The following is a 26,307-nucleotide window of genomic DNA, read 5'->3' as shown; positions in this document are numbered from 1 at the left end:
GTAGAAAACGTCACACGAGTGACAGGTAGTAATACCCACAGCGGAAGCCATGCCAGGCACTCAGCCCCAGCGTGGGGCCCTGGCCCCATGCTCTGCCTGTGCCGCCCCTGGGGCCTCCATTCCACCCTGTGCTGCCCCTCTCCTCCCAGCTCTCACTTGCAGGAAGGGCCCTGATTTTCTGGAGGCTGCTTCGATTATTACCGCTTTTCTACACCCCCGCCCACTTTCTGGTTAGCAAGTCAGCTCACCAGAGCACTCAAGGACCAGCCACCCCTACCGGATTCTTTACCTCCATAATTGCTTTATTCTCCCCAGCCAGCCACTGTGGCGGTAGCTGTGTGGATACCAATTAAAGGGATTTCTGCTGTATTTGTTTTAGATTAACCCCTCCCTACTCTCCTACAAACAGTTGAAATGGTAGGATTTCTTCTTAAATATAAATGTGACTCTCTTTTGTGTGTGTGTGAGAGAGAAAGAGAGAGAGAGGGAGAGTTTCAATTACATTATATGTTTCTTAGCAATTTTTGTTTTGAAAACTTTCGCTATTATGACTTCTTACAGTTTACTATTCATAAAATGTAAGGTATGGAAGGGTGAACTTGGCCAGCCTTTATTAAAAAGAGGCCGTGAACCTGTCCCAGGTGTGTGCAGAGCAGCAGAAGGGGCAGGGGGTGCACCGGCCAAAGCCTGGAGTGGCCTGGGCAGAAAGATCGGGGTGCCTGAAGACCCACTAACAGCCCACTGCTTACCTGTGTGCCTGAAGCCAGGTGTCCTGCAACTACCCACCACCCCCTCCCCAGAAAGCACTCAGAGGTCTTCTTCTCTAAATAGAGTTGACTGATGTATCTGAGGAAAACTAGGGTAGCTGGTGTAGTTGTGAACATCTCAGTAAAATAACACCCTCTGCACTGTGACTCTGGGGACCCCATGTACGGCCAGCTCCCCATTTGCCTTCCCTTTGGTGACAATTCCCACCCACAGACACACACAACAGTGGGGAGTTTCTCTTCATTCTTAAATATGACAAACAACAAAGAATCGACATAAGCCTCCAGTATAAAAGAGAATAATCCAAATAAACCATAAGAGAAAAATTTACATTGAAGGACATGGAGATGACTTAGAAAAGAGGAGGACATCTTTTACAAACCCACATATTGTGTCATTTAAAAATTAAAGGAGAAAATGAATAAAGTTATCACAGGACGGACTTCTCATTTCCCTACCACCCACAAGTGATAACCACAAAATTTCAGAAGAAAAAAGAATAGGAGATATGAAAAAAATTATAACGTGAAAGATACAGATGCACAAGCCTTGAGCTCTTGCAGAATCAGCACCATGGATCCCTATGCTAAAGTGACAGACACCCTGACAACAGCAAGTCGACGAGGGATAAATTCACGCCCGAAAATTCCATCTAGTAAACAGTGAGCAAGACACATACCTTCCTACAGATAACCTCAGGACCACCCTGTGAAATCACAGACAGACATCATAACACTACAAATAGTAACATTTTTAACACAGAGTTGACTTCTGTTGCAAATTCCATGGACACCCATGCAACATGTTGTCTATAGCAGTAGCAAAGGAACCATAAGATTTCAAAATATGAATTATTTAGTTCTATGGGATGCACATTTAACATTTTACGAAGAAACCTGAAGATTCTGCTGTTAGTCATTTTTGTCAGAATTACTTAGTTTAAATATCTGACAAAGTTTAGTCACAGTGATGGGTACATGAGGATAATGTATTATATATCAGTTCAAATACAGAATTTCAAAATGGAAAATAGGGTGGTTAAGTCATTGCGGATTCAGTGATGCTGCAGAACCAAGTTTGTTTCTCAATATTAAAACAAGTATCACAAACACATAGGGACAGAGATTGGATTGGTGGTTACCAGAGGGGAAGGGGGGAGGGAGGAGGGTGAAAGGGATAATTCGGTACATGTGTGTGGTGATGGGTTGTAATTAGTATTTTGGTGGTGAACATGATGTAATCTAGGCAGAAATAGAAGTATAATGATGTACACCTGAAATTTTTACAATCTTATAAACCAAGGTTACTGCAATAAACAAAAAATTTAAAAACAAAAACAAAAAAATAAAATTAAATTAAAAACAAAGGAATCTTGTTACAAAACAGAATATCCAACACATTAAAATGATTGCTTTTTAATCTTTATATTTGTCAAGAATATTTGCAAAGCAGTAGGGTATAATGGTTAAGAAAGTAGCATTTGGAATCATATATTTGGCTTTGAATCACATCAGCCATTAATTATTAGCAATAAAGGCTCAGGTCAGTTCAATAACTTCTGTAGGGTTCTGTTTCAGAAGAGCAATGACTTTCTTATAGTAACATAAGAATAAGGCGGATAATATAGCAAAGTGATTAAAACAGAAAGCTGAATTTAGTATGTGCTCAATAAATGACGGTGATTGTAAAAAAAATAAAAATAAAAAAAATAAAACAAGTGTCTGTTTCACAAGCTTCTGTGATGCTGGATGGTACTGCTAGAGCTAATAGGAGTGGGTCATATAATAGTGTTTAGAGAATGTCGGATAAAAACATGATTTACTTGGAGGCATCATGAGAAAAGTCCTGCAAAGTGCAAACAAGTAGTAAGAGACGAGAATGATGCCACCAGGGTGATGGACTAAACTTTAATAAAAGCCCCTTCCTAAAACATGGCAACAATTCTTGGGGTAGAATTCTCATACTACTGCCATGGCTGCCACCAAGAAACTGTCTGTGCTCTAGTCCTACATCAGGGAAGACAGTTATGTTCAGGACCAAGTGTTATTGAGGCATGGTTCAGCCAATCTGTCTTCGTACAAGAAGAGGCACTATTGTTCCTACCACTAGACATCAACCCACTCACTTGCCTCCAAAGAAAAGGAGAAAAATTGCCTAGATTTGACTCCATGCTTTACTGCTGTCTTCAGTAAAGCGCTATAACTGCCCATGGGAAACACCCACTAGAAGCAGAATTGATGGATAAAACTTTATAAAGACCATTTCAAAGAGAATCTGTTTGAGACTTAGTCATCCGTTCTAGTTTATAGACCAAAGATTTAATATCTGAGATAAAAGTTGCTTCAAAAATATTTGAATTCTCTTTTTCTCTCTCTCTCTCCAACTCATTCAACATATATATTGTGTACCACGAATATAAATATCTTTCTACAGCTTTTATCTGAATGTAGGTAGTTGTACCTCTGGATTCCTGGTTACAGTTACAACGAGGCCAGGGGGCAGACTTTTCAAGTACATCTACTCATCCACTGCAAGAAGTAAGAATGATATTGCTTAGTGGAAATAGACTAAAATTCTGTTCCCAAACTGTCAATAATGCATGTGGCTAGAATGAAGACATTTTACACACGCAATCTGGCTGACACTCATCATCAGATAATCCAATTCCCATTCCCAACTACAGGTGGGTGGCCACGTGGTCCAGCTCTAGCTGGAGAGATAGAGGGGACGTCAGCTCTGCTTTCCTCGTGAGAGAGACAGATGCGCTGGCACTGCCTTTCTCCACCTCTTCCTGCTCAAAGACAGATGAAATGCCCGGAGCTGTGGTGGGCACACTGTAACCATCAAGACAAAACATCAACCCGCTAAGGAAGCCAGAGTGGGAAGATAAAAACAGCTTGGGTCCCCAGTGGCATTGCTGAATAATTAAATCATTTGCCTCACAGATTTTAGTGAAAAAGACAAACTGTTATTTGTTTAAAAACCTATAGTGAGATTTTTCATTACTTATAGCTGAAAGCATTCCAAATGCAAACATCTAAGGTCTGAGAAAGATTACTCCTATACATCCTTCCTGAGGTTGTTATTTGTGGATATGCCGTAGCAAAACAAAAGAGAAAATCAAGAGAGAGGAGGAGGTGGGATCTAGAACATAGTGGATGCATCCAGGAGAGCCATAAGGGAAATCCCAGGTCGACGGCTACGGAGCAGGTCTGCTTAGAACAATCACCTGGATGTGGCAGTTGAGAGCTGGGGAGGAAGACACATTGGGAAAAGGGCATTTTCTGAGATTTGATGCTATCCTTATTAAAGATCTAAGTCAAGAAGAAAAGAGAAAATTTCCAATAAAATAAAAGAAACAAACAAAAACTGTGATTAAAATGGAAGTCATAGCACCCTACTTAGTCATTCAATGAACAATATTTACATGGTCATAATCAAGGTTAAATCGAGGTTTAATGTTTGTCATGTTTTAGAACCAACCCAGACACAAGCATGGAGGCTTAATTTTAGTCAAAGAACAGAAGATAGTCATAAAAGTAAAAGTGCAGATGACAGAGTTTCAAAGGTAGAGAGACAAAAGCAAGTCCAAGGGGGCCGGCCTGGAGGCATAGTGGTTAAGTTCACGAGCCCCGCTTCGGTGGCCCAGGGTTACAGGTTTGAATCCCGGGTGTGGACTGACGCACTGGTCATCAAGCCATGCTACGGTGGCGTCCCACATACAAAGCAGAGGAAGATGGATACAGATGCTAGTTCAGGGCTAATCCTCCTCACCAAAAAAAAAAAAAAGATGGGGAAAAAAAGCAAGTCCAAGCAAGCTAAGAGCATAAAAACCAAAAGATACTACTGATCACTGATGAAACTAGAAATAAAAACATAGTTAAAATTGCAAAGTATTAGAGAATCCAGACAGAGTATTATAACTAAGTGGCAGTGAGGAAATAGGAGGGAGTAGTTAGTGGCCCACCCCCCTTCAATTTCTCTTTATAATTCACTATTTAATGCAAACAACAAATACGACTTAAAACTACCATGTAACATGTCTCTTTACTATCAAAGTTCTATATAGTTTCTTCAATTCTTTAAATACAATTTACTAACGGCAGCTCTGTTTTTGCATTGTATGACAACAGAAAGCCCACAGATAACCTAAAATTTATGAGTCAAGAAGCAGTAGTATAAGCATCTTATTTATATTTGTAGAGATACTCACTGGAGGAACTAGAAACACGAACAGTTCAAGGAGCTTCTCTTCAGTAGCAGTCTTGGCTAGGGAGGAGTGGGGCCAGGAACTATTTCATTCATTGTAAGGCCTCCGTACTATTTGATTTTTAAAATCATGGCATACTAATTCGGTAAAAATAAAAATACTTATTTTAAAAAGAACATTGAAAGCAGAGAGATTTGAAGATTTTCCTTACTTTTCAAATTACAAAGCAATGTGACACAATGAGAAACGTAAAGAAGATTACGGAGTGACAGCTGTGCGTTTCCTGGCTAGGATGAAGTTTCAGTTATGTGCGATCAATTACGTTGCACTTTCAAAAAGCAGTTCTCTGCCTCACCTGCCGCGTTCCTCTGAGATGGGTGTCCACAATACCTACACCTCCTGGTCCCAGCACAAGTGCTGTGCGACTAAGAATACAAAGCTGATAATCACGTCAGTCATATTTGTGTTCATGTTTACTACTTGGAGGCTTTCTAGTCCAAGTAACCATTTTCTTGCATTATATTTAATCATTTCTTACCCTCTTTATTCTTTAAACACCAGCACAAACCATTTTACCTGCCAACTTCTTTCAACTCACAAGTTATCATTTACCCAATAAAAGTGTTAAAATGTATTGTAAATTTACATAGAATTTGGCCAACCGTAGAGAGCGAAAGAATTTTTTAAAAGAATAAACCTAAGAGGCTACATAGGATTGCTGTTTCTACAGCAGATAATAAAATGACTAACATGAACATTAAGATATGTGCTGGGAGCCAATTTTATCATTTTAATTTCCGCTTTTTATGCAAGAGACCAAATGAACAATAGCCAATAACAGTAAGTGTACTGGAAAAATATAAGACTTATCTACACTGTAATTAAAAAAAAGAATGAAGATAAAAGTCAGAGCTAATTATAGAACATATGGTAGAACTTTGCATTGCTGTCTCTTTGCCACTTCAGATAACGAATTTTTCATTTGCTCTCCTCCATGAGGAATCAGTCAATTAAACATTTTTTTTTCCTAAAAAAGATTCATGGAAATCTTTTTTGTTGCACTTAATAAATGAACTGTTTCCTAGGCTGATTAATCCTTGGCAACATAGAGAGAACATATACAGGACTGATGGAGCAGATACTCAAAGTGCTGGAAAGAAAATATTTAGTCTCATGCACGAGAGAGAAATGCTCTCTTTCTGCTGAAAAGCGTGGGAGAGGGGCCATATTTAACATGTTTTAATTAACTAAGCCTGACTTACTGGTCTTTCTTAACCACCCTGAAGCTCATAAATAGGGTATAAAAATCAGGCAGGATTCTTTGGCATTTTTATTTACGTATTATAAATGAAAAAAACAATTTTTTTGGCAATACTTATTACTTGATGTAAGAAAAAGCAAATTACCTCTCTGTGCTTTGAGTTTTTTTTTTAGTGCTCATCAGATAACCTATCCCTTGGGTAAACCTGGAAGAAATGCCCAAAAGCAAGGTAAAAATTTGATGATATGATCTTCCCTTTCTCTTCTTATAGAATGCAAAAATAACAACTGTGGTGCTTGGTTCCATTTTCAAGGACAAAGGGCATTTTATACATCAGTTACTCTTATGCAATGTTCTGCATAAGGACAATTTATAAACATAAAACATTAAACTGTATGACAACAATATCCTCTGATGAAATGTGAAAAACATAACAATACATTAAAATTGGATAGACCCAAAAAGGCTTGGGGAAACATGTACTCTGGACCATTTTTGCTCCTGAATTGAGAATTTCCTGCACTGCAACCAACTGGAATTCATGACCCCCTTGAGGCTGAGGAATATTTTATTCTCATACTCTTGTGCAGGCCACAGAATGGAGGCCTCTTAATTGAAACCACCTCTTCAATTTCTCTTTAGAATTCACTGTTTAATTCAAACATCAAATATTAATTAAAACAACCAAGCAAAACATCTCTTCACGAGCAGAGCACTGCACTGGCTCTCTAGTTCTTTCAACAGAAGCTACCAATGGCAGCTGTTTTGGTTTATTTTCTGTATTTAGCTTAGTGGGTTTTTGTTTGTTGTTTTTTTTTTTAACACAAAAGAAAACAGAATTGGGGCAATAACAAAGCTGCTAGTGGAACTGAAGATTGTGCCCAGATGTGGGTCCATTTCTCCTAAAATGAATGTCTGCTTTATTTTAACATATATCTCAGAGGCAGAGACCAATGGAGCACAAATCAACTCTATTAATGTTATCACTTAATTAATGTTCAGATTAAAAAAGACACTGAGTAAAATGAGATGTAAAAATAAGCCTACAAGCTTGTACCCAGGACCTCCCAAGTTCTTTGTCATCGAATATAACACCTGGCACACTGCACAATTCTCCACTCTAAGAATGAAAGGAAGCACCACACGGAGCCAAACACCCCACCCCACCCCAGAGAAAACAAAACAAAGACTCAGCCCCAATCCTTGGGCGTTTAAGTGCCTCACCTCCAACTCCTGCTCCCTCTGCAGAGCAAACTGTTTGAAGGACTTGACAATTAGGCCAGCATTGGAGCAGTCGTAGACGAATATTGACGGGCTGCCCATCCATGTCTGCAGGTCATATATAGACAGAGGGATGTACTGAGTGTAGTTCTGGAAAACAAAACACAGTGCACCGTGTCACTTATACCTTGAGAACTCTGCCTTGCTAACCAGCACCTGCACGTCAAGGAAGGGACAACATGCTGGGCCTGGCTGCAGAGCGAGTTCTTGAGCTATCATTTCTACTCACCATAAATAACAGCAAACAGCTTCTCCACCTTCGGCCCATATGCTGTTTTGCCCAGCAGTGGGAGTGCTGGACGGCTGACACAGTTCAATCCCCAGCCCCAGACTCCTCTGCAGTTGCCACCCAGTTCAGCGGCTCGCTGTCTCCTGGGAATGCGGCTCATTCCCACTGTGAAATTACCCTCCACGTATCCTATTGGAGACCTTCATTATCTACTCTTCCTCTCCCACCTCCTCACCACCAAACCACAGCTTTCTCATATAAACCTATGGACATGCGTACTATGTGCACCACTGCCTTCTCACTGTTTTACTCTGTGACTTCTCTGTGCTCAGGTAATATAACGTGCACCTCGCTTATAAAGGAGACGAGCTCTAAAGAGTTGATCAGGTCCTCAAATTTACATGTTTGCCCCATTGTCCCTTTCATTTCAGAGATACCCATAAGAACTCGTTCCTCTAGATGATGTTTTTAAAAATCACACTTAAGGGGTACAAGTGGATTTGGCCCTGTGATTTTTTTTTCAAATCACAGAAAAATAATCTATTAACACGAATCCACTAAGTGAAATATTTTTCTGGACACACTGTACTGTTCAGTACTCGAAAACACTCCAGTAATTACTGGTAAATGTAGAAAAGAACGTTCCTCATCTCACCAGAGAAACTATTAAAATTTTCACTCAAAGGTAACATTATTAAGCAGTTCTTCTGCACAGAACACCATCACTTATTTACCCTCCTATGCACCAATAGTTTAAGTGCTGAAACTCTGGCAGAAATCAACGCTGTGCACTTACAGTAAAGGGGACTGCGTTTCCCAGCAGCTGAGCCACAAACACTGCCTCTGGTGTTGCCAAGAAGATTGTTTACAACGCAACAGGAAAAAGGTCAGAAGACGAGAGGACCAAACAAGGCCCAGGGAAGTGTGGCGTCGAGGAAGCCAGACGGCAGAGGTTTCCCGACGTGCAGAGCAAAGCACCAGATGGAAGAGCCGTCACAGACAGGACAAGGCGACGTGCCAGCAGCATGGGTGTGCGCGGAGCGCAGACAGCTGCACCACGAGGGGACCGACTCTACTTACACAACGCCATTTCACGTTACTGAACCACCCTCCTTTGGTGCTTATTTGTCAACACTGCACGATGTGAGAGAGCACCTGAAATGCCCTTTCTCAAGGAACTCTCACTGAAGGATTCTAAAGACGTCAATTCTTCCCTAATGAAGCTACAGAGGCAATGGCAAGCCCAATCGAAGTACCGGCAGGCGTTTTCTCAATGGAATTTGACAAGATGATTCTAATGTTGGTGCAGAAAAGAAATGCACAGGAATAGCAAACAAAAAAAATTTTTTTAATAAAGAATAATCAGCAGGGACTCACACTACCAGATATTAAATATACTATAAGTCTATGGTAATTACAGGACGATGTTGGGGAGGGCAAGACAAACAAATCAACAGAAGAGAAAGTCCAGAAATAGACCCACATAGATAACTGTAATGAAGGTGGCATTTGAATGCAGTAAAGGCAAGAATGAACAATTCAGTAAGTGATACTACAAAATCTAACTGTTTGTTCTTGCTATCTGAGACTCACACACAAAAAATCAGGATAGATTTAAAAACTAAATATAAAAGCAGAATAAAAGACTTTTATTTATTTTGGTGCAAGAAAGTCCTTCTTAAACAAGTCACAAAACCTAGAAGCCTTAAAGAAAAATATAATAACATAAAAATTATATAATTCTGAGAAAAATATATACCAAGAATAAAGTAGGTACAACATATGTGATGGAGGATTTATATTTAGAACGCATGTGTGTATATAAGCTTCTGTTGCAGATCAACAAAAGACAAAACAAAAACAAGAAACAAGACACAAACAGGTAATTCACAGTAGAAAAGACATGAATGATCAATGATTATGAAAAGTTTCATCCTCTCGATTAATCATTCAAACGCAAATTAAAACAATAAGAATCATCTATCTATCTATCTACCTTCATCCAGCAAAATGGGAAGAAATATAAAAGATGAATAATACCTCATGTTGACCAGGATGTGTTCACAGGGCACTGGTTCATCGTTGGTGGGAAAGTCAATTAAGGAAGCTTTTTGGAAGGCAATCTGGCATACTTGAAAATTTTACATGTACATCCCTTTTGATGTCTAGGTGTCCATCCTATAGAAAGACTTGCATCTGTACACAGAACCGTTATGTACAAGGACGAACAATATTTTTCCTGGTAAAACCTGTAACCTATCTAAATGCCACTGGGGAAGAGGCTACTGGTCTAATATCTATTTTCTCCCTCCTCTTCACCAATGGAAGTTTTAGCTGAGCACATTTCCCACTGTCTTTGCAGCTAAGTCTGATCTCACAGCCAAATTCTGGCCAATGGGACATGATCAGAAGTGAAGTGTCCAAATTATAAGTGCTGCCCTCATGCTCACCCCTTCCTCTCTTCCTTCCCCGGGGAGGGAATGCGGAGATGGAGAGCCATCTTTGACCATGGAGAGGACAAGAGCAGAGGGATAGTAGAGCTGTGTGATGGAAGGCGCCCGGGTCCCACGTCATGTCAACGCCACAGCAGGCCCAGATGGCCCACGCGGACTATCACAGCCTACTCTGGATCCTAATTTATCCAATACAAAGGAATCATTATGCAAAGGAGGGTCCACACATCCATATTATAACACCATGCGGCCATAAAAGACGGAGGTTATTCATATGTATTTCCACGGAAAGATGTCAGAGGTTTATTATGATTTTAAAACTGCAAGTTTTAGAACATCACAGATAATATGATCCCATTTTGTGGGAAGAAAAGGAAAAGTTGTGTGTGTAAAGCATCACACCACTCGCACATGAGCACTGCTCTACACAGAATGAGAACTCAGTCAGCGTGTGTTGAATGACTAGGTCACATAACTGGTTCTGAAAGAATAAATATCAAACCGCTGAGGGCTGTTTACCCTGTCTAGGGAGGTGGAGGTATACATGAGGGTGTGAGGGAATCATATCTATTTCTTTTAATACTCTGCGTTAATCTTTTGGAATCTTTTACAATAGATATTACTTGTATTTTTTAAAAAGACAAAATGCACACAAACTATTAAAAGGAGCGAGGAAAGGGTAACCTCCAGGGTTTACTATATTTCTAGGTTCATTCAATATTTTATAACAAGCAGGTATTACATATCATCTGTATAAGTAAAAAGTCTTCACCAAATGCTCCATTAGACAGAGCAAAACATGAATAACCATATCCCCAGACACAGTGGGGAAGAGAGCCCCTCTCTGTGCCTCCCCCCAGCACCCTCCCACACACTTGTTGCCATGCAGCCCCCACTGCTAGGGAAGAGAAGGGCCAAATTGGGCAGGAACACCTCTATACTCAGAGGAAAAAGGACTTTAGCACCAGCTTGGGAAACCATTGCATTTTTATACGTTGGCAACACTCTGTGTGCTGTTTATTTACCTCCCACAATGTTCTAGGCTCAGCCAGGAACATTGAATTACAGCTGGTGCAGTTCTGACCACATTCCCGCCACCACATCATCTGCATGATTGTCAGGAAAAAGTGGAAGCTGTTATCTTTGCTGCCTTCTAGGTACAGGCCCCCAAGGCCCCAAAGGTAGCAAAGAAGCACAAAATAAATTTTGACATACTGTGTTCCGAGGTCTTGTCTTTTGAGCTGAAATGCAATTTTTATATTTCTCAAACATCAAAAGTTACTTTTGAAATTTCCGAAAGTTAATTAATGCTGATTCATTAAAATAATGAAGCACTAATACATTAGGAAACCCATTAACAACTTTTCCTTCCATTCTCTGTGACCACTGGCCACTGACAGGGTTCAAGTGGAATCCTTGGCCACCCAGTCCGACTGGCTATCAGAACGTTCTCCATTTTCTAATGCTCATCCCAGGGACAGCACAGCAAGAAGCCTCGGACTTTCTGAACTGGTCTTCGGCTTCATGATATTTAGTTATGAGAGGGACTTGCATCCTACACCATCCACAGTGAGGCTCCACCAGAGAACGGCTTGAATGCACCATGCACCTCCACACAGACAGGCTGCGTGGTGCGTGGCAGCCTCTGGAGTGCCTGCTGAGAAGCAAATGCCTCTGTGGTTGCTTCCTCCGCCTTGGGACTGTGGGCACCTGGGGCCAATCTCTCGGTGCGAGGGTCGTCCTGGGCACTGCAAGATGTTTGGCAGCGTCCCTGGCCTCGACCCACTACTGCCAGCAGCACTTGAACTCCCTCCTAGCCCAGTTGTGACAATCAAAAAGGCCTCTAGACACTGCCAAATGTGCCCTGAGAGGGAAACGTCCCCTGCCTGTGAGGAGAGACCATTTCACTGAAAGCAGTAGCCGTACATGGTAAGTTTAGTAAGACGGCAGCAGCTTGGAAGTCTGTATCCCCTCAGGAATACAAAATCAATGCTATAAAACACACTGAGGAAAATCACCTTTGAGAACTCATCCTTATCAGAACAAGAACGTGTAGACCTCATTTCCCATCTCAGAAAGATCCTGGGTAGTTTGTCAAGCTTCAGGCCAGAATTACAGCCCTGCAAAACTGCACAGGGCAGCCCACAGAATACAGCCTCGCTGCTCCAGGGAAGAGCCTGCAGACGCAGGAGCAGAGGACAGAAACAGCATCCAAAGTGCACCTGTTTCTCTCTGTCTGTGGAATGTGCCTATGACGCCTCAGCTGAGCCAACCTCTACAAGCTGGGGAATTCAGAAGCCCCCATGTGCACCAAAGGCCGCCTGGAACACCCCAGAGCCTTTCAGGCAATGGTTTGGTTTCTCCCTCACCAAAAACTACAAGTACAGAGAATTCCTAATCAAAGCACCTCTCCTTTTTCTTGAAAAAACATATTCAAAGCCATGTTTTCATTTCAAACAAAGAAACACAATTGGTTTTTAGATAATTTATTCATTACAATCCACTTTATCTGTCAGGTTTATAAACATCAAAAAAAAAAAAAGTCCACTTGCTTCATCAGACTGTCGTTGCAGACTGAGTTAACCACAGAGGCAGTCGAGCACTGCGACAAGAGGTGGGAAAAGAAGGGCAATTTGTTTTCCAGGTAACGCGGTCTACCTCTAAAGAAGCAACGTCCCCTTTCCGAGAAGATTCTAAGTACATCTTCTGCCAAAGAACTCAGAATGTGAGTTGGAAGTCTGAGCCATGTTAAAATGGCATCCTCCTGAGGGCTTCCTGTGAGCCCCTTAAGGACGCAGGCTTTCTTGTCACCTCACAGACAGGAACTGCAGTCACACCTGGATGTGTCACCCTGGCTTTCCCTGGACTGCAAAGGTGATGCATGCAGCTGTTCTCTGAGGAGAGCAGAGGAGCGTGGGCTAGAAGATGATTCATCTTCCTTCTAAAGTGTGTTCTCTGAACACACATCAGCTGGCAGCAGGAGGAGATGGCCCAGAAACATTAGGTATCAGGGGAGAGGTGCTTGTGAGCCAAATGCAGCCGTCAGCAACTCCAGACGTATGATCGTCCGTACATACGGCACAAACTTTCAGTCCCTTTATTGGTTTTGTTGATACTTCCTCTGCCTTTCCTTTATTCCAGTTAAATAACTGTTTACTCCACAAGTAATTCTAAATAAATGTTATTTAAATAATAGAATTTATTGGTTTTTTTAAAATTGCATGTCACTAGCAAATAGATGCCTCTTACTCTGGTTTAGTATACAGCTCATTACCAATTCTGTTGAAAGACGGATCATAAAGGTTTTTAAACGTGCTATTATCAAAAAGACATATTTGTGATTTTTTAAAAGCACTATTTGTGCCAGACCACATTTATCATTTGTTATAACTGTTACTTTATCCATATTGAGAATGCAGCAGAGACCAAAACAAAAGCTGTTAATTTGACTGTAAACACAACCTTTCTTTTTTGAGGATTTCTAGCATTATATCTTTGCCTACGACAGTGAAGACTATCAGTAAAAATTCTATTTCTTCAGGAGAAGTGCTGGAAAACTTTGGACTATCTAAGAGCTTCAAAGTTTTTAAAAAATATTATTTCCTTGATGCTAAGAGATATAAACCCTTAGATAATATCGTAATTAATTTTTCAGATGTTCTCAAACGAGTTTGCATCAGAATGCCCTGCAGGGCTTGTTAAATTGCAGATCGCAGGGCCCTTGCCACAACAGGCTTCTGCAGTCTTAGGGGGTGGAGGAGTATCTAATAATCTGCATTTCTTATAAGTCCCAAGAAATTACTGCTGGTGCTGGTCTGGGACCCACACCTTGAGGAACCCCTGGTGTAGACAGTGCAAGTGTGTGATGCAAATAGAGGACATTCACTTTCCAGTTTTGGTGTCACTTGTACATTTTATGCATTATGAATAACATCTCCCAAACCCTTTTTCTTCCATCTAAGATTTAACAGTTTATAAAGACTGATCAGGAAACATTTTGCGATAAGATATTTAAATAAAAATATCCATTCATCCATGAGTAAACATGTAAGAAGGTTTTTAACTATGAGTTCAATTACTTTGATTGATTTAGGGCTATTCAGATTTTCTACTTCATTTTGGGTCACTTTTGCTAAGTTGCATTTTTTAAGGCATTTTCTATCTAATTTAAGTTGTTGAATTTATTGGTATAAAATTATTAATATTTCCTATCTGTTCAATGTCTATAGGATATGTGGTGATATCCCTTCTTTCATTCCTAAATGTTGATTAATTGGGTCTTCTCTTTTTTCTTGATCTATCTAGCTAGAGACTTGTCAATTTTACTGATCTTTTCAAAAAACCACATTTTAGCTATGTTAACTTTCTCTACTGCCTGTGCTCTATTTTACTTATTCGCGCTCTTTATTATTTCTTTCCTTCTACTTACTTTGAGTTTAGTTTGCTCACCATTTTCTAGTTGCTAAAGGCATACATTTAGATTTCAATGTTAAACCTTCCTTCCCTTCTGTACAAGGATTTAAGGCTACACATTTCCATGTAAACACTACTCTAGGTGTATCCTACAAATTTTGACAAGTCATATTTTCATTATCGTTTAGTTCAAATTATGTTTATTTTCTCCTGTGATATCTTTTTTGATATGTGTTATTTAACTTCCAAATATCTGAGGATTTTCCAGATAGCCTACAATTGCAATTCTGTGTCAGAGAATAATACACTCTGCATTATTTCAATCCTTCAAACTTCACTGAGACATTTTTATGACCCAGCATATGGCCTATCCTGGCGAAGGCTCCCCCTGCACTTGGGAATGTGTGTCCTGCAGTTGTTGGTTGGGTGTTTTATGTTAATTGAGTCAGAGCAATTGATAGTATTGTTCTGGTCTTTTGTATTAGTAACTGATTTTTTCTAGAAAAAAATAGAGTATACTATGTCTGGAGTTTTCTTGGTGAGAAAGTTTTTAATTATCAATTTTATCTATCAATTTTAACTTCAGTTTTAACCTACCAATTACTGACAGATGGTAATTCAAGTATCCAACTAGAATTACAGATTTGTTTCTTTTTCCCATTGGTTCTGGCACTCTTGATTTACGTATTTTGAACTCGCATATTAAGCATATACACATTTGGGATGATTTACGTCTTCCTGATGACCTGACCTGTGTGTCACTATGAAATGTCCCTCTTCATCTCTGGCAACGCTCCTTGTCTTGAAGTCTATTTTCTGGTTAATAATATGGCCACTCCAGCTCTCCTAACTAGTAGTATTTCCATGGTATATCTTTTTACATTCAACCTTCACGTGTCTTTGTATTTAACACGCATCTTGGCCCCGTGGCATAGCGGTTAAATGCGTGCACTCTGCTGCTGGCGGCCCGGGTTCGGATCCTGGGTCCGCACCAACACACCGCTTGCCAGGCCACGCTGTGGCGGCGTCCCACATAAAGCAGAGGAAGACGGGCACGGATGTTAGCTCAGGGCCAGTCTTCCTCAGCAAAAAGAGGAGGACTGGAAATGGATGTTAGCTCAGGGCTGATCTTCCTCACAAAAAATAAAAAATAAAGTGCATCTCTTGTGGAAAGCACAAAGTTTGATCTTGCTTTTTATCCAGTCTGATATAAACTCATGAAAAAACAAAGAAATTAAACTAGAATGTGGGACATTCTAGAGGATAGATAACTGGTCTAAACTCTTCAAAAAGTCAATTCCCCCATTCAGAGAATGAAAACACAAGTCACAGAGTAGGAGAAAATATTTACAAAACACCTATCTGATAAAGGACTTGTATCCAAAATATAAAAAGAACTGCTAAAACTGAATAAGAAAACAAATAATCCTTTTTAAAAGTGGGCAAAAAATATGGACACCCCATCAAAGAAAATTATACAGATGGCAAATAAGCATATGAAAATATATGCATATGCAAATAAGCATATGTCATTAAAGAATTGCTAATTAAAACAACGAGATACCAATATGCACCTAATTAGAAGGGCTAAAATCCAAAACACTGGCAACAACAAATGCTTAGGAGGATGCGGAGCAACAGGAACTCACATTTATCGCTGGTGGCAATGCAAAATGATGCAGCCACTTTGGAATACAGTTTGGCAGTTTCTTAGAGAGCTAAACGTACCATCTGATCTAGCAATGGCACTCCTAGGAATTTACCTAAATGAGTAGAAACCTCGTGTCTACACAAAAACCTGCACATGCAAATTTAAAATACCATTATTCGTTAACTGCCAAAAACCAGAAGCAACCCAGGTGTCCTTCAATAGTGCTACATTCAGACAATGGAATATTATTCCGTGGTAAAAAGCCATGAAATGAGCTATCAAGCTGCAAAAAGATATGAAGGAACCTCAAATGCACATTCCTAATTGAAAAAATCCAGTCTGATAAGACTACATATTATATGATTCCAACTATATGACATTCTAGAAAAGGCACAACTGTAGAGACAGTAAAAAGATCAGTGGTTGCCAGGGTTGGGAGGAGAGCAGGGAGAGAGGTGGAGCAGAGGATTTTTTAGGGCAGTGAAACTATTCTGTATGATACTGTAATGGTAGATACATGACATTATGTATTTGGCAAAACCCATGGCACTGTACAACACAAAGAGTGAACCCTAATATAAACTATGACTCTAGTTAATAATAAAGTATCAATATTGGATCATCAATTGTAACAAACGTAGGAACACCAAAGCAGGATGTCAATAATAGGAGAAATTGACAGCTGGGTAGGGAAAGAGAGTGTATGGAAATTCTCTGTACTTTCTTTTCAATTTTTCTATAAAACTAAAACTGCTCTAGAAAAAAAGTCTATTAATAAAGAGAAAAAAGTGATTTAAAACTACACTAACTCAGTACACTACACTAACTCATAGGAAGACAATAAAATAACCTCACTAAAAAAATGTCAATGTCAATAAAGAAAAAAAGGCAAAGAGACTGATTTGTATTCGAGGAGACTGAAAAAGATGACAAACAAATGCAATGCATGAACCTGGATTGGATCTTAAATGTAAAGCAAAATCAACAAACAAACAGTGCTTATTAACACACATTTTTGAGACAGCTGGGAAAATCTGAATACGAACTCTATGTTAAATGATATTACAGAATTGATGTTAAACTTCTTCAGCAATTTAAGGATATTAAGTTATGTACAAAAACATCATTGTTTTTAGTGTCATCATGTCTGTAACTTTCAAACGGTTAAGGTAAAAAATGTTTATCTATAGAAAGACATAAAGCAAATGTGGCAAAGTGCTAACTGCTGAATACAGGTGAAAGGTACAGTCACATGTCACTCAGTGACGGGGACATGTTCTGAGCAACGCATCATTAGGCGATATCATCATCGTGCAAACATCACGAGTGTACTCACACAACCCTAGCTGGTACAGCCTACTACACACCTAGGCTCCATAGTACTGATCTTATGGGACCACCGTCGAAGTGCAGTCCATATGTCCCTGACTGAAACGTTGTTATGCAGCACACAACTGTATAGAAGTATTCATTCTACTGTTCTTTCAACCCTGCTGGAGGAACAACAAAGTCAAATGTTGATTCTTTGAAAAGACTAATGAAATGTACAGAAACCTCTGGTAAGAGTGATCAAGAAAAAAGACCAACTATCAGTATGAAGAATGAAAAAGGTAACATCACTAACTCAGAATTTGATAAATTAATAACAGAATATTATGAGTCACTTTTTGTCAACAAATTTGAAAATTAAGCTGAAATGGACAAATTCCTACAAAAATAAGTTAGCAAAGCTGGCTCAAGAAGAAATAGAAAATCCGAATAGCCCTTTACCAATGAAAGAAACTAAATCAGTAGTCAAGGATCTCTCCACAAACAAAATGTCAGCCAGACAGCTTTATGTGTAAATTCCACCAAATATTCAGACAACACATACTTCACATCTCACGAAAACTATTCCAGTGCATCTAAAAAGGAAAATTCCCTCAACCTATTTTCTAAGGCCACAGTTATACTGATTATCCATAGCTGGCAAGAGAAAGAAGAATTCCAAGCCAATCTCACTCATGAACAGGGAGGTAAAAACATTAAACAAAATATCAACAGCTTCTTCTGAGGAAAAACACCAAATGGCGGATGACGCCGGTGCTGCGGCAGGGCCCGGAGGCCCCAGAGGCCCTGGAATGGGAGGCTGCGGAGGCTTCGGCAGCAGCGTCCTGGGCCGGGGTCGTGGCCAAGGCCGCGGAGCTCGCGGAGGCAAGGCCGAGGACAAGGAGTGGAGCCCCGTCACCAAGCTGGGTCATTTGGTCAAGGACATGAAGATCAAGTCCTTAGAGGAGATCTACTTGTTCTCCTTGCCCATCAAGGAGTCTGAGATAATTGACTTCTTTTTGGGAGCATCCCTCAAGGATGAGGTTTTGAAGATTATGCCGGTGCAAAAGCAGACCCGTGCTGGCCAGCGGACCAGTTCAAGGCTTTTGTTGCCATCGGGGATTACAATGGACATGTCGGTGTGGGTGTTAAGTGCTCCAAGGAGGTAGCCACTGCCATACGTGGGGCCATCATCCTTGTCAAGCTCTCCATCGTCCCCGTGCAGCGAGGCTACTGGGGGAATAAGATCGGCAAGCCCCACACTGTCCCTTGCAAGGTGACGGGTCACTGTGGCTCTGTGCTGATGCACCTCATCCCTGCTCCCAGGAGCACTGGCATCGTCTCAGCCCCTGTGCCCAAAAAGCTGCTGCTGATGGCTGGTATTGATGACTGCTACACCTCTGCCAGGGGCTGCACTGCCACCCTGGGCAACTTTGCCAAGGCCACCTTTGATGCCATCTCCAAGACCTACAGCTATCTCACCCCTGACCTCTGGAAAGAGACTGTGTTCACCAAGTCTCCCTATCAGGAATTCACTGACCGTCTTACAAAGAACCACACTCGAGTCTCCGTACAGAGGACCCAGGCTCCAGCTGTGGCTACCACATAGTTTTTTTTTTTTTTTTTTTTTTTTTTGTGAGGAGATCAGCCCTGTGCTAACATCCGCCAATCTTCCTCTTTTTTTTGCTGAGGAAGATGGCCCTGGGCTAACATCTGTGCCCATCTTCCTCCACTTTATATGGGACGCCGCCACAGCATGGCTTGCCAAGCAGTGCGTCGGTGCGCGCCCGGGATCCGAACCAGCGAACCCCGGGCCGCCGCAGCAGAGCGCGCGCACTTAACCGCTTGCGCCACCGGGCCGGCCCCTACCACCTAGTTTTATACAAGAAAAATAAAGTGAATTAAGCCTGTTAAAAAAAAAAAAAAAACATACCAACAAACTAAACTAAACCCTGCATGAAACAGATAACTCATAATGACACATTTGTGGGTTATCCTACAAATGAAAGGTGTATTTAATATTAGAAAATCATATATCATTCAATGCATTGCCACTTTAAAGGGGAAAAAATCACATGATCATCTTATACACAGACACACATAATGGCTTGCAAAACAGCAACAATATTCATGATTTAATAAAAAATAAACTAGGAATAGAAGGTCATTTTTTAATCTGATAAGGGATTTTCTTATCTTTTATTCTTTTAAAGCACTCCCTTGGAAATGAGGACTGAAACAAAGACGCCCCAGTCATGACTTCACTCCTTGGGAGGGGTTAGCCAGCACAGTGAGCCAAGAACAGCAATCAAAGGTAGAAGACTGGAAGGAAAGAAAGAAAACTGCCACTATTTGCAGATGACAAGACAGTCTATTAAGAAAATCAAAAAGTATGTACAGATAAATTATTACAATCAACAAGAGAGAACAGCAAAATTAGTAGATATAAAATAAATGTACAAAAATCAACTGCCTTTCCATACATCCTGGTAAAAACTTATAAAATATAATTTTTATGGTAAACATTTATAACTATATCAAAAAATATAAAGTATCTAAGAATATATCTAACAAATTATACAAACCTTTATGAAATTATAAAATACACTTGGTAGACACTTAAAAAGAGCAAAGTTTGGAAGACTCAACATTGTCAAGATATTGAGTCTCCCCTCACTAATCCATTGATTTACTAGTTGATTCAATATTTTCATGGAGGATCAAAGGGCCAAGAATGGCCAAGACACCTCTGAAGAACAAAGGGGGAAATGCACCTTCCCAAATACCAAGAATCACTGAAAACCTGCACTCAGTAAAATCATCGACACAGAGCTGGACCCATGGAACAGAAGAGAGAGCTCAGAGACATACCCACACACTGTGGGAACTTGATTTAGTTCAAAACTGGCATTAAATGGTAATGGAACAAGTAGGTATCCACCTGCAAAAAAAAAAATAAATTTGAACCTCTACCTAACAATATGTACAAAAATCATTTCCAGGCAGATTAAAGACCTAAATGTAATGGACAAACATATAACACTTTTAGAAGAACATACGGTGGAATACTTTTGCAATCTTGGCATAAGGAAAGTCTTCTTAAAGAAGATACAAAATGTCCACACCATAAAAGAAGACTGACCATATTGAGCATTTCAAAGTAAAGAACTTCTGTCCACTACGGGACACCATAAAGAGAACAGAAACAAACCAACCAACAAATGGAGCCATAAATTCAGAGAAGACATTCACGATTCATAAAAATGATAAAGGATTAGTGTCTAGAATATCAAGAATTCCTCCAAATCAATAAGAAAAAGACACACAACCCAAGTGAAAAACGGAGACGACACGGCACTTCAAGAAGAGGAAGGCTACACGGCCAATACAGCAATCAGAACGTGCGTGACCCTCACAGTCAGCAGGGAGACTCGAATTACACCACCATATATCCTTTGACACCCACCAAACTCGTAGAGATAAAAAAAATCCTGACGATAGTGTTGGTGTGGAGGCTGGGTAATGGAAACACTCAGGCGTTTAGATCAGGACAAAAATGAGAACCAACCCAAATGTCCATCCACAGAGAGGGTCCTGAAACATCACCACCCCCGGCAGCGGAAGCAAGGGAGGAAACTCAGCCACAGCAGCAGTGGGAACAGATCTTCCCAGGATAACACTGAGTGGGAAGAGCATGCGCAGAATGATCCCAATCCCATCAACTAGAAAACAGCCAACCTCCATGTGTCTGGAGAGCCACACAAGGAGGGGCTCTAAAGGAAAGAAAGGTGGTGATAAACTCAAAACTCACTGTGCCCCTTATCTTGGGGGGAAGGGGAGAGAAAGGGATGAGATCAAGGAGGGCACAGAGGGACTCCTAAAGTTCATTTTCTGAACTGGCTGGTCGATATCTGGTGGTTCGTTATATTGTTTTTCTTTAAATTCTACTTCTTTTATAATTATAGTTTTGAATCTATACAGTATTTAATAAAAATAATTAAAATTAAGTTGTTATCTAGATACATACAAGGAAGAGACGGCACTACCTCTGAGGGAGGAGCTCGGTCTAGACCCTTCTACATTCCTTTTCCTCTAGCCGCTCCAATTGTTTCATCTGCCTACACTGCATGGCCACTTGTGCCAAACAGGAGCAGATAGAGGACATTTGAGTGGTTTCTTGCGTACTTTATATGTTACATCTCTTTTATCCTAACTACAACACTATGAAGCAGCTTCCTGAAACAGAAGTCCAGGAAGGTTAATGGTTTGTCCATGGTCCTAAAGCTAATAAAGCAGTATGGCCAAAATCTGAACTCAAGTTTGTTGGATCCCAAAACCAATGCCCTTGTATATAAATTTAAGCACGTAAGGAATGGCCACAGGCTGGGCACTGCACACCTCCAGGTAGTGCCTTTCATGAGCAATGTGATAAGAGCAGTGCAGCCTGGCTACTCTGAGGGGGCCAAAGTTCCCGCACTGTAGGACAGGGGATGAAACCTGCCACTCACAGCTCAGGAAGATGGTGGAAGGGGTGTCATCTACCCCTCGCTTTCACCCACAGTCTTTTGATTAAGAAACTGCAAGAGGCCAGCAACGTCGACCTTGGAGAGGGCAGAGCTGAGGCTCTGTCTGCAAGGTTGCTTGTTGTTAGCTCTTTGGAATACTTACACCATTTTATTTTCTAGGAAAATCACTGATTCTCAAAGGAAGATTCTAACTAAATTGAGAAATCTTGTAATCGTTCAAACTAGAAGGCTGATATTCTTGAGGTCTTTCCTCAAAGAACTACAAGAACTCATATCCTCACAGGGAAAAATAAATCACACACCCATACCTCATGACTTTCCAGACAGTCATTTCATTAACATATTTTACAGCAGAAACAACTCGTTGTGCCTATTTTTCAGCTTTTACAGTGAAATAGAAATGATTCCAAAACTTCCCACCATCTGGTGGGAACTGGCCCATTGTCCTACTCAATCTTCCTGCATTTGGGATTGTGGAAACGGATTAAACATTAATGGTTCAGTTAAAGCTACGGATGAACAGGATCTGCAGCTGACCACCAAAACTTAAATTTTTTGGCAGAACGAGAAATGAATTTGGTTCCCAGGAACCTCTGATGGCATGCCCACCTTGTTGAAGACCCAGATCTCCCCATTCACTGTGGGCCTGGGCACCCCGTGGCCGTTGTAGTGGAAGAGAACCCGCTCCTCCTTGGCGTTTCGGCGTAAAGATGTGCAAAGCTTCTTCACTTCATCCACGGTGGGATCGAGGCTCTGCTTGTACCGGGCCTGTTGCAGAAGAAAATAAGAAACTTATGATGGATTCACGGGAATGACTACCTGGAGTACATACTCCATTCCTTACTCTGAGTTTGCATTTAATAGCCGCCTGACCCTGGACAAGTGACCCCAAGTTTCTTCATATACAAACTCGGATAATGACTACTTCACAGAGTGGTTGTAAAAGTTCATCCATTTAACAAATATTTATTGAATACTGTGAAGATCACATGAGATAAGTATGTAAAGTCAGTCACTTGGGAACACTAACTAAAAGGCAGTGACCCTGTAATATCAAAAGCATTTCTCAGAAACACTGAATCCTGTTGAAAAAACTATCTGGAACATAGAAGAGACAATTTGCTTAAATACAGGAACCTGTGATACAAGGCAGCAACAGCATTATAGCTAAAAAAAAAAAACAGAGTAAGGAAACAAGCTGCCCTCTCTAGCTCCATCATATCTGCCCTACTCATACGCCCTCCCACCTACTCCTGCCTGGTGCCTTGCTGATGGATGTAAAGAATTCACTGAATTAGCAGGACCTAAAATTAACATACAAAAATCAATAGCCTTTATATATACAAACAATAAATGCTTAGAGGACATAAACGTAAGGATTCCCACCCACAAAGCAACAAAGAAGATTAAATACATAGGAATAAACAAAACAAGGAATGTACAAAACCCATACAAGGAGAGTTTTTAAAACTCTGTTGGAGAATATGGAAGTAGACTTGAAACATAGAAACACGCTCCCTGCTGGGGTAGATGCATCAACATTCTTAAAATTTCCATTCTCCACAAGTTAACCGACAAATTCAAAGCGTGCCCAATAAATATAACAACAAGCTATTTTATGGAGTTAGACAAGTTGCTACTGAAGTTCACGTGGAAAAACCAATACACAAGAACAGCCAGGAAAACACTGAAAAAGGAAAACCCTGGGATCTAGCCCTCCCACACACCCAGGTCTCCCATAGAATCTCACTAGTCAAAGTGGTGAAGTTCGGGGCCTGGAGAGACCAGCAGGCCAGGGAGCTGGTACAAAGTCCAGAATTAGATCCAAACACGTTTCCTGGCTTTTCTGGTGAACAGTGTTTACATAGTCATAACGTTACAAATGCTGGTTTTATTTCATTAAAAACTGTGCAAACTTCAAGATCCTCTGAGCGTGGAGGGCAGGCCAGTGCAGAGACAAGGCCGTGTGGCCAGGATGCTGAAGCTGGGCGATTGGTATGTGGGGCTCAACAGAGGAGTCTCTCCACTTTGTATTCATCTCTCCTTGTCTGGTTTCAAAGAACTTTTAATGGTAAACTCACAATGGAACTGAAAAAGTAAATCTATAACCATATTGCATGGCAGAGTGGAAGTGATGTGTATAAAAGCACGAAAACCACACCAGGAAGTCTATCAAAATGCCCTAAATTGATAAAAAGCAGCATAGACATTTTCTTTTAAAATATGGCTGTATCTACTAGAAAAACACAGCTAAAAGAGTTTGCCTCTAGGTGAGGATTATGTTCTGATTTTTAAAAAATAATGTATGTGTTTATTACTTTGATACACTGTTAAAACTTTATTTAAAAAGCTAAATAAAAAAGTGAGGACAATGCCGTGACATCACCTGAAGAGAAACACTGGTGAGAAGGAGGGACATGAACAGCGCAGAGCCTGCATCAGAAGCGTCAGGGTCCCACTGCGGCCCTGCGCCTCCCACAGGGCTTGGCACACAGTGTGCGCTCAGCAAGCACCAGCTGATGTTGTTTCAGAAGACAAGCAGGGAGAAGAAAGGAGCAGAGATGAAAAGCAGACATTGAGAAGGCCTAGGACGACACACTACTTATATTTAAGAAAGGTTTCCTACTCTTTCTAAGGAAAAGGAAGTGTTACATGCCAGGACAGCAGGAAAACATAGCCCGACTAGCACAGTATTAGTCCCGCTACATATGAGATACAACATTTGCTTTCATCTAATTAAATATATACTAATGATGCAGTTTATAACAATATAAAATCCTTGGTGATATACTGTATCCTGTACTCTGAAAGTTATCAGTGGATGTATCAATATGAAAGCTTTAGAATGATGAAATTCAAAAACAAAGTTTTTCCAGACGGCTGACATTTTCTGCACCTGTAAGCAAACTAACCCAAGGATAGCAACCCTACCCAATTGCAGAACAATTGTAGAACCCTGTGCAGAAATAGCAGGCTAGGGTCTAACAAAGTGGCCTTCCCTCCCAGTGTTTCCTCCATACAGGCTGGAATGCTACTCGTGAAATAGTGTCACAGGAGACTCAGGAAAGCTAACTAACATATAATGCGAGGTTTTCAAGTTCATTTTCACCATCGAGGCAATGTGCATTAATTGGACACTGACAGAAGGGCTGTGGAGCATCCATGCAGGGGCTCTCCCAGAGTAGAGCTGGCCCTCAGGGAGACAGGGTCCATGTGGAAGTAGGGGCTGAGGACACGGTAGCATTCAGAGAGGCACAGAGCCGATGCCCAGCCCAGGCAGCAGTCCTGTCATTGCTCCTCCAGGCTGGCATCTCGGCCTGAAGCAGCCCACCTAAAGCACGTGTTCTAGAAGCACCAGTTCAATTTCCAGCTCTTGTGCAAAAGTCCTTCCTGGACCCCTACAGTAGGACTAATCTTCTCTTTCTCTGAACCAACTTATACTGTTCGTTGTATGTTCATGTGCAGCTGCCTCAGTTCCACTGAGACTGTAAACCCTGCGAGGACAGACACGGTGTGCACTGCCATGTGTGCCTTTCAGAACCAGGCTTGATTTTTATATCCTTTGCATGGCCTCACAACATGCTTGGCTATCAGCAATTAGTTGTTGAGTGACAATCAGAGTTTTATTGACACTGATTACAATAATGGGTAATGAGACAAATCAAAATGATGAATCCTATCTGACGAAGTGACATAAGTGAATTTCAACGTAATATTAGAAAGTGTATACGTAAAAATTGTTGCGTCTAGGTTGTAGGTAATTAAGATGTTTATCAACAACTCTTTCCTCTTTGCTATTTGGAATTCTGCATATTAAACAGTTAAGAAAACGATACAGAAAAACATTCTTGACGCATCACTGATAAACTGCTTATTTGTGCTCTGGGCAGGATAGAAAAAGGGCACTGAGTCTTAATGCTCTAAATACCTGAATTTTGGTTAATCCCACTAAACAAGACGAAGGCAGTTAATAAATGAAAATCCAGTTCTGGGAGCAAAGAAGGAAACATTTTACTGAGATGTTATGACTTTGGACACATGTCCTCCAAAACCACACCTGCACCAGCATATTGTGAAGTTAGAAAATAAGTGTGAAGTAGAGTTATCTAGACATTCTATCTTCAAAAGGGTAGGATACACAGAATTACAGACGAGTGGGATGGGGTCAGTCTGTGGAGACCGCTTTCAAACCAGCACAGCAGCAGCC

At 40.7% G+C, this 26,307-nt stretch overlaps 2 protein-coding genes across 6 annotated transcripts in view; one reads left to right on the top strand and one right to left on the bottom strand.

Annotated features, from left to right (window-relative positions):
• The window catches only part of RPTOR (regulatory associated protein of MTOR complex 1), a 403,326-nt gene that overhangs the window by 218,769 nt on the left and 158,250 nt on the right, over positions 1-26,307 (bottom strand). For all 5 annotated transcript variants that reach the window (XM_058561824.1, XM_058561827.1, XM_058561828.1 and 2 more), the window contains exons 4-5: positions 22,710-22,868; positions 7,464-7,610 (exon numbers count right to left, since the gene is read on the bottom strand). In XM_058561824.1, the coding sequence (XP_058417807.1) occupies positions 7,464-7,610; positions 22,710-22,868 (306 nt within the window). The remainder of the gene's footprint in view (positions 1-7,463; positions 7,611-22,709; positions 22,869-26,307) is intronic.
• LOC131417837 (small ribosomal subunit protein uS5-like) lies at positions 18,316-19,183 on the top strand. Its single transcript, XM_058561830.1, is given in 2 exon segments — positions 18,316-18,666; positions 18,669-19,183. Coding segments are annotated over 2 exon segments (849 nt in total). The 5' UTR covers positions 18,316-18,332.

This window comes from Diceros bicornis, chromosome 18 (assembly GCF_020826845.1).
Source record: "Diceros bicornis minor isolate mBicDic1 chromosome 18, mDicBic1.mat.cur, whole genome shotgun sequence".
Lineage (NCBI taxonomy): Eukaryota > Metazoa > Chordata > Mammalia > Perissodactyla > Rhinocerotidae > Diceros > Diceros bicornis.
The sequence above is the reverse complement of the archived record's forward strand: the minus strand, read 5'-3'. Positions and strand labels throughout refer to the sequence as shown.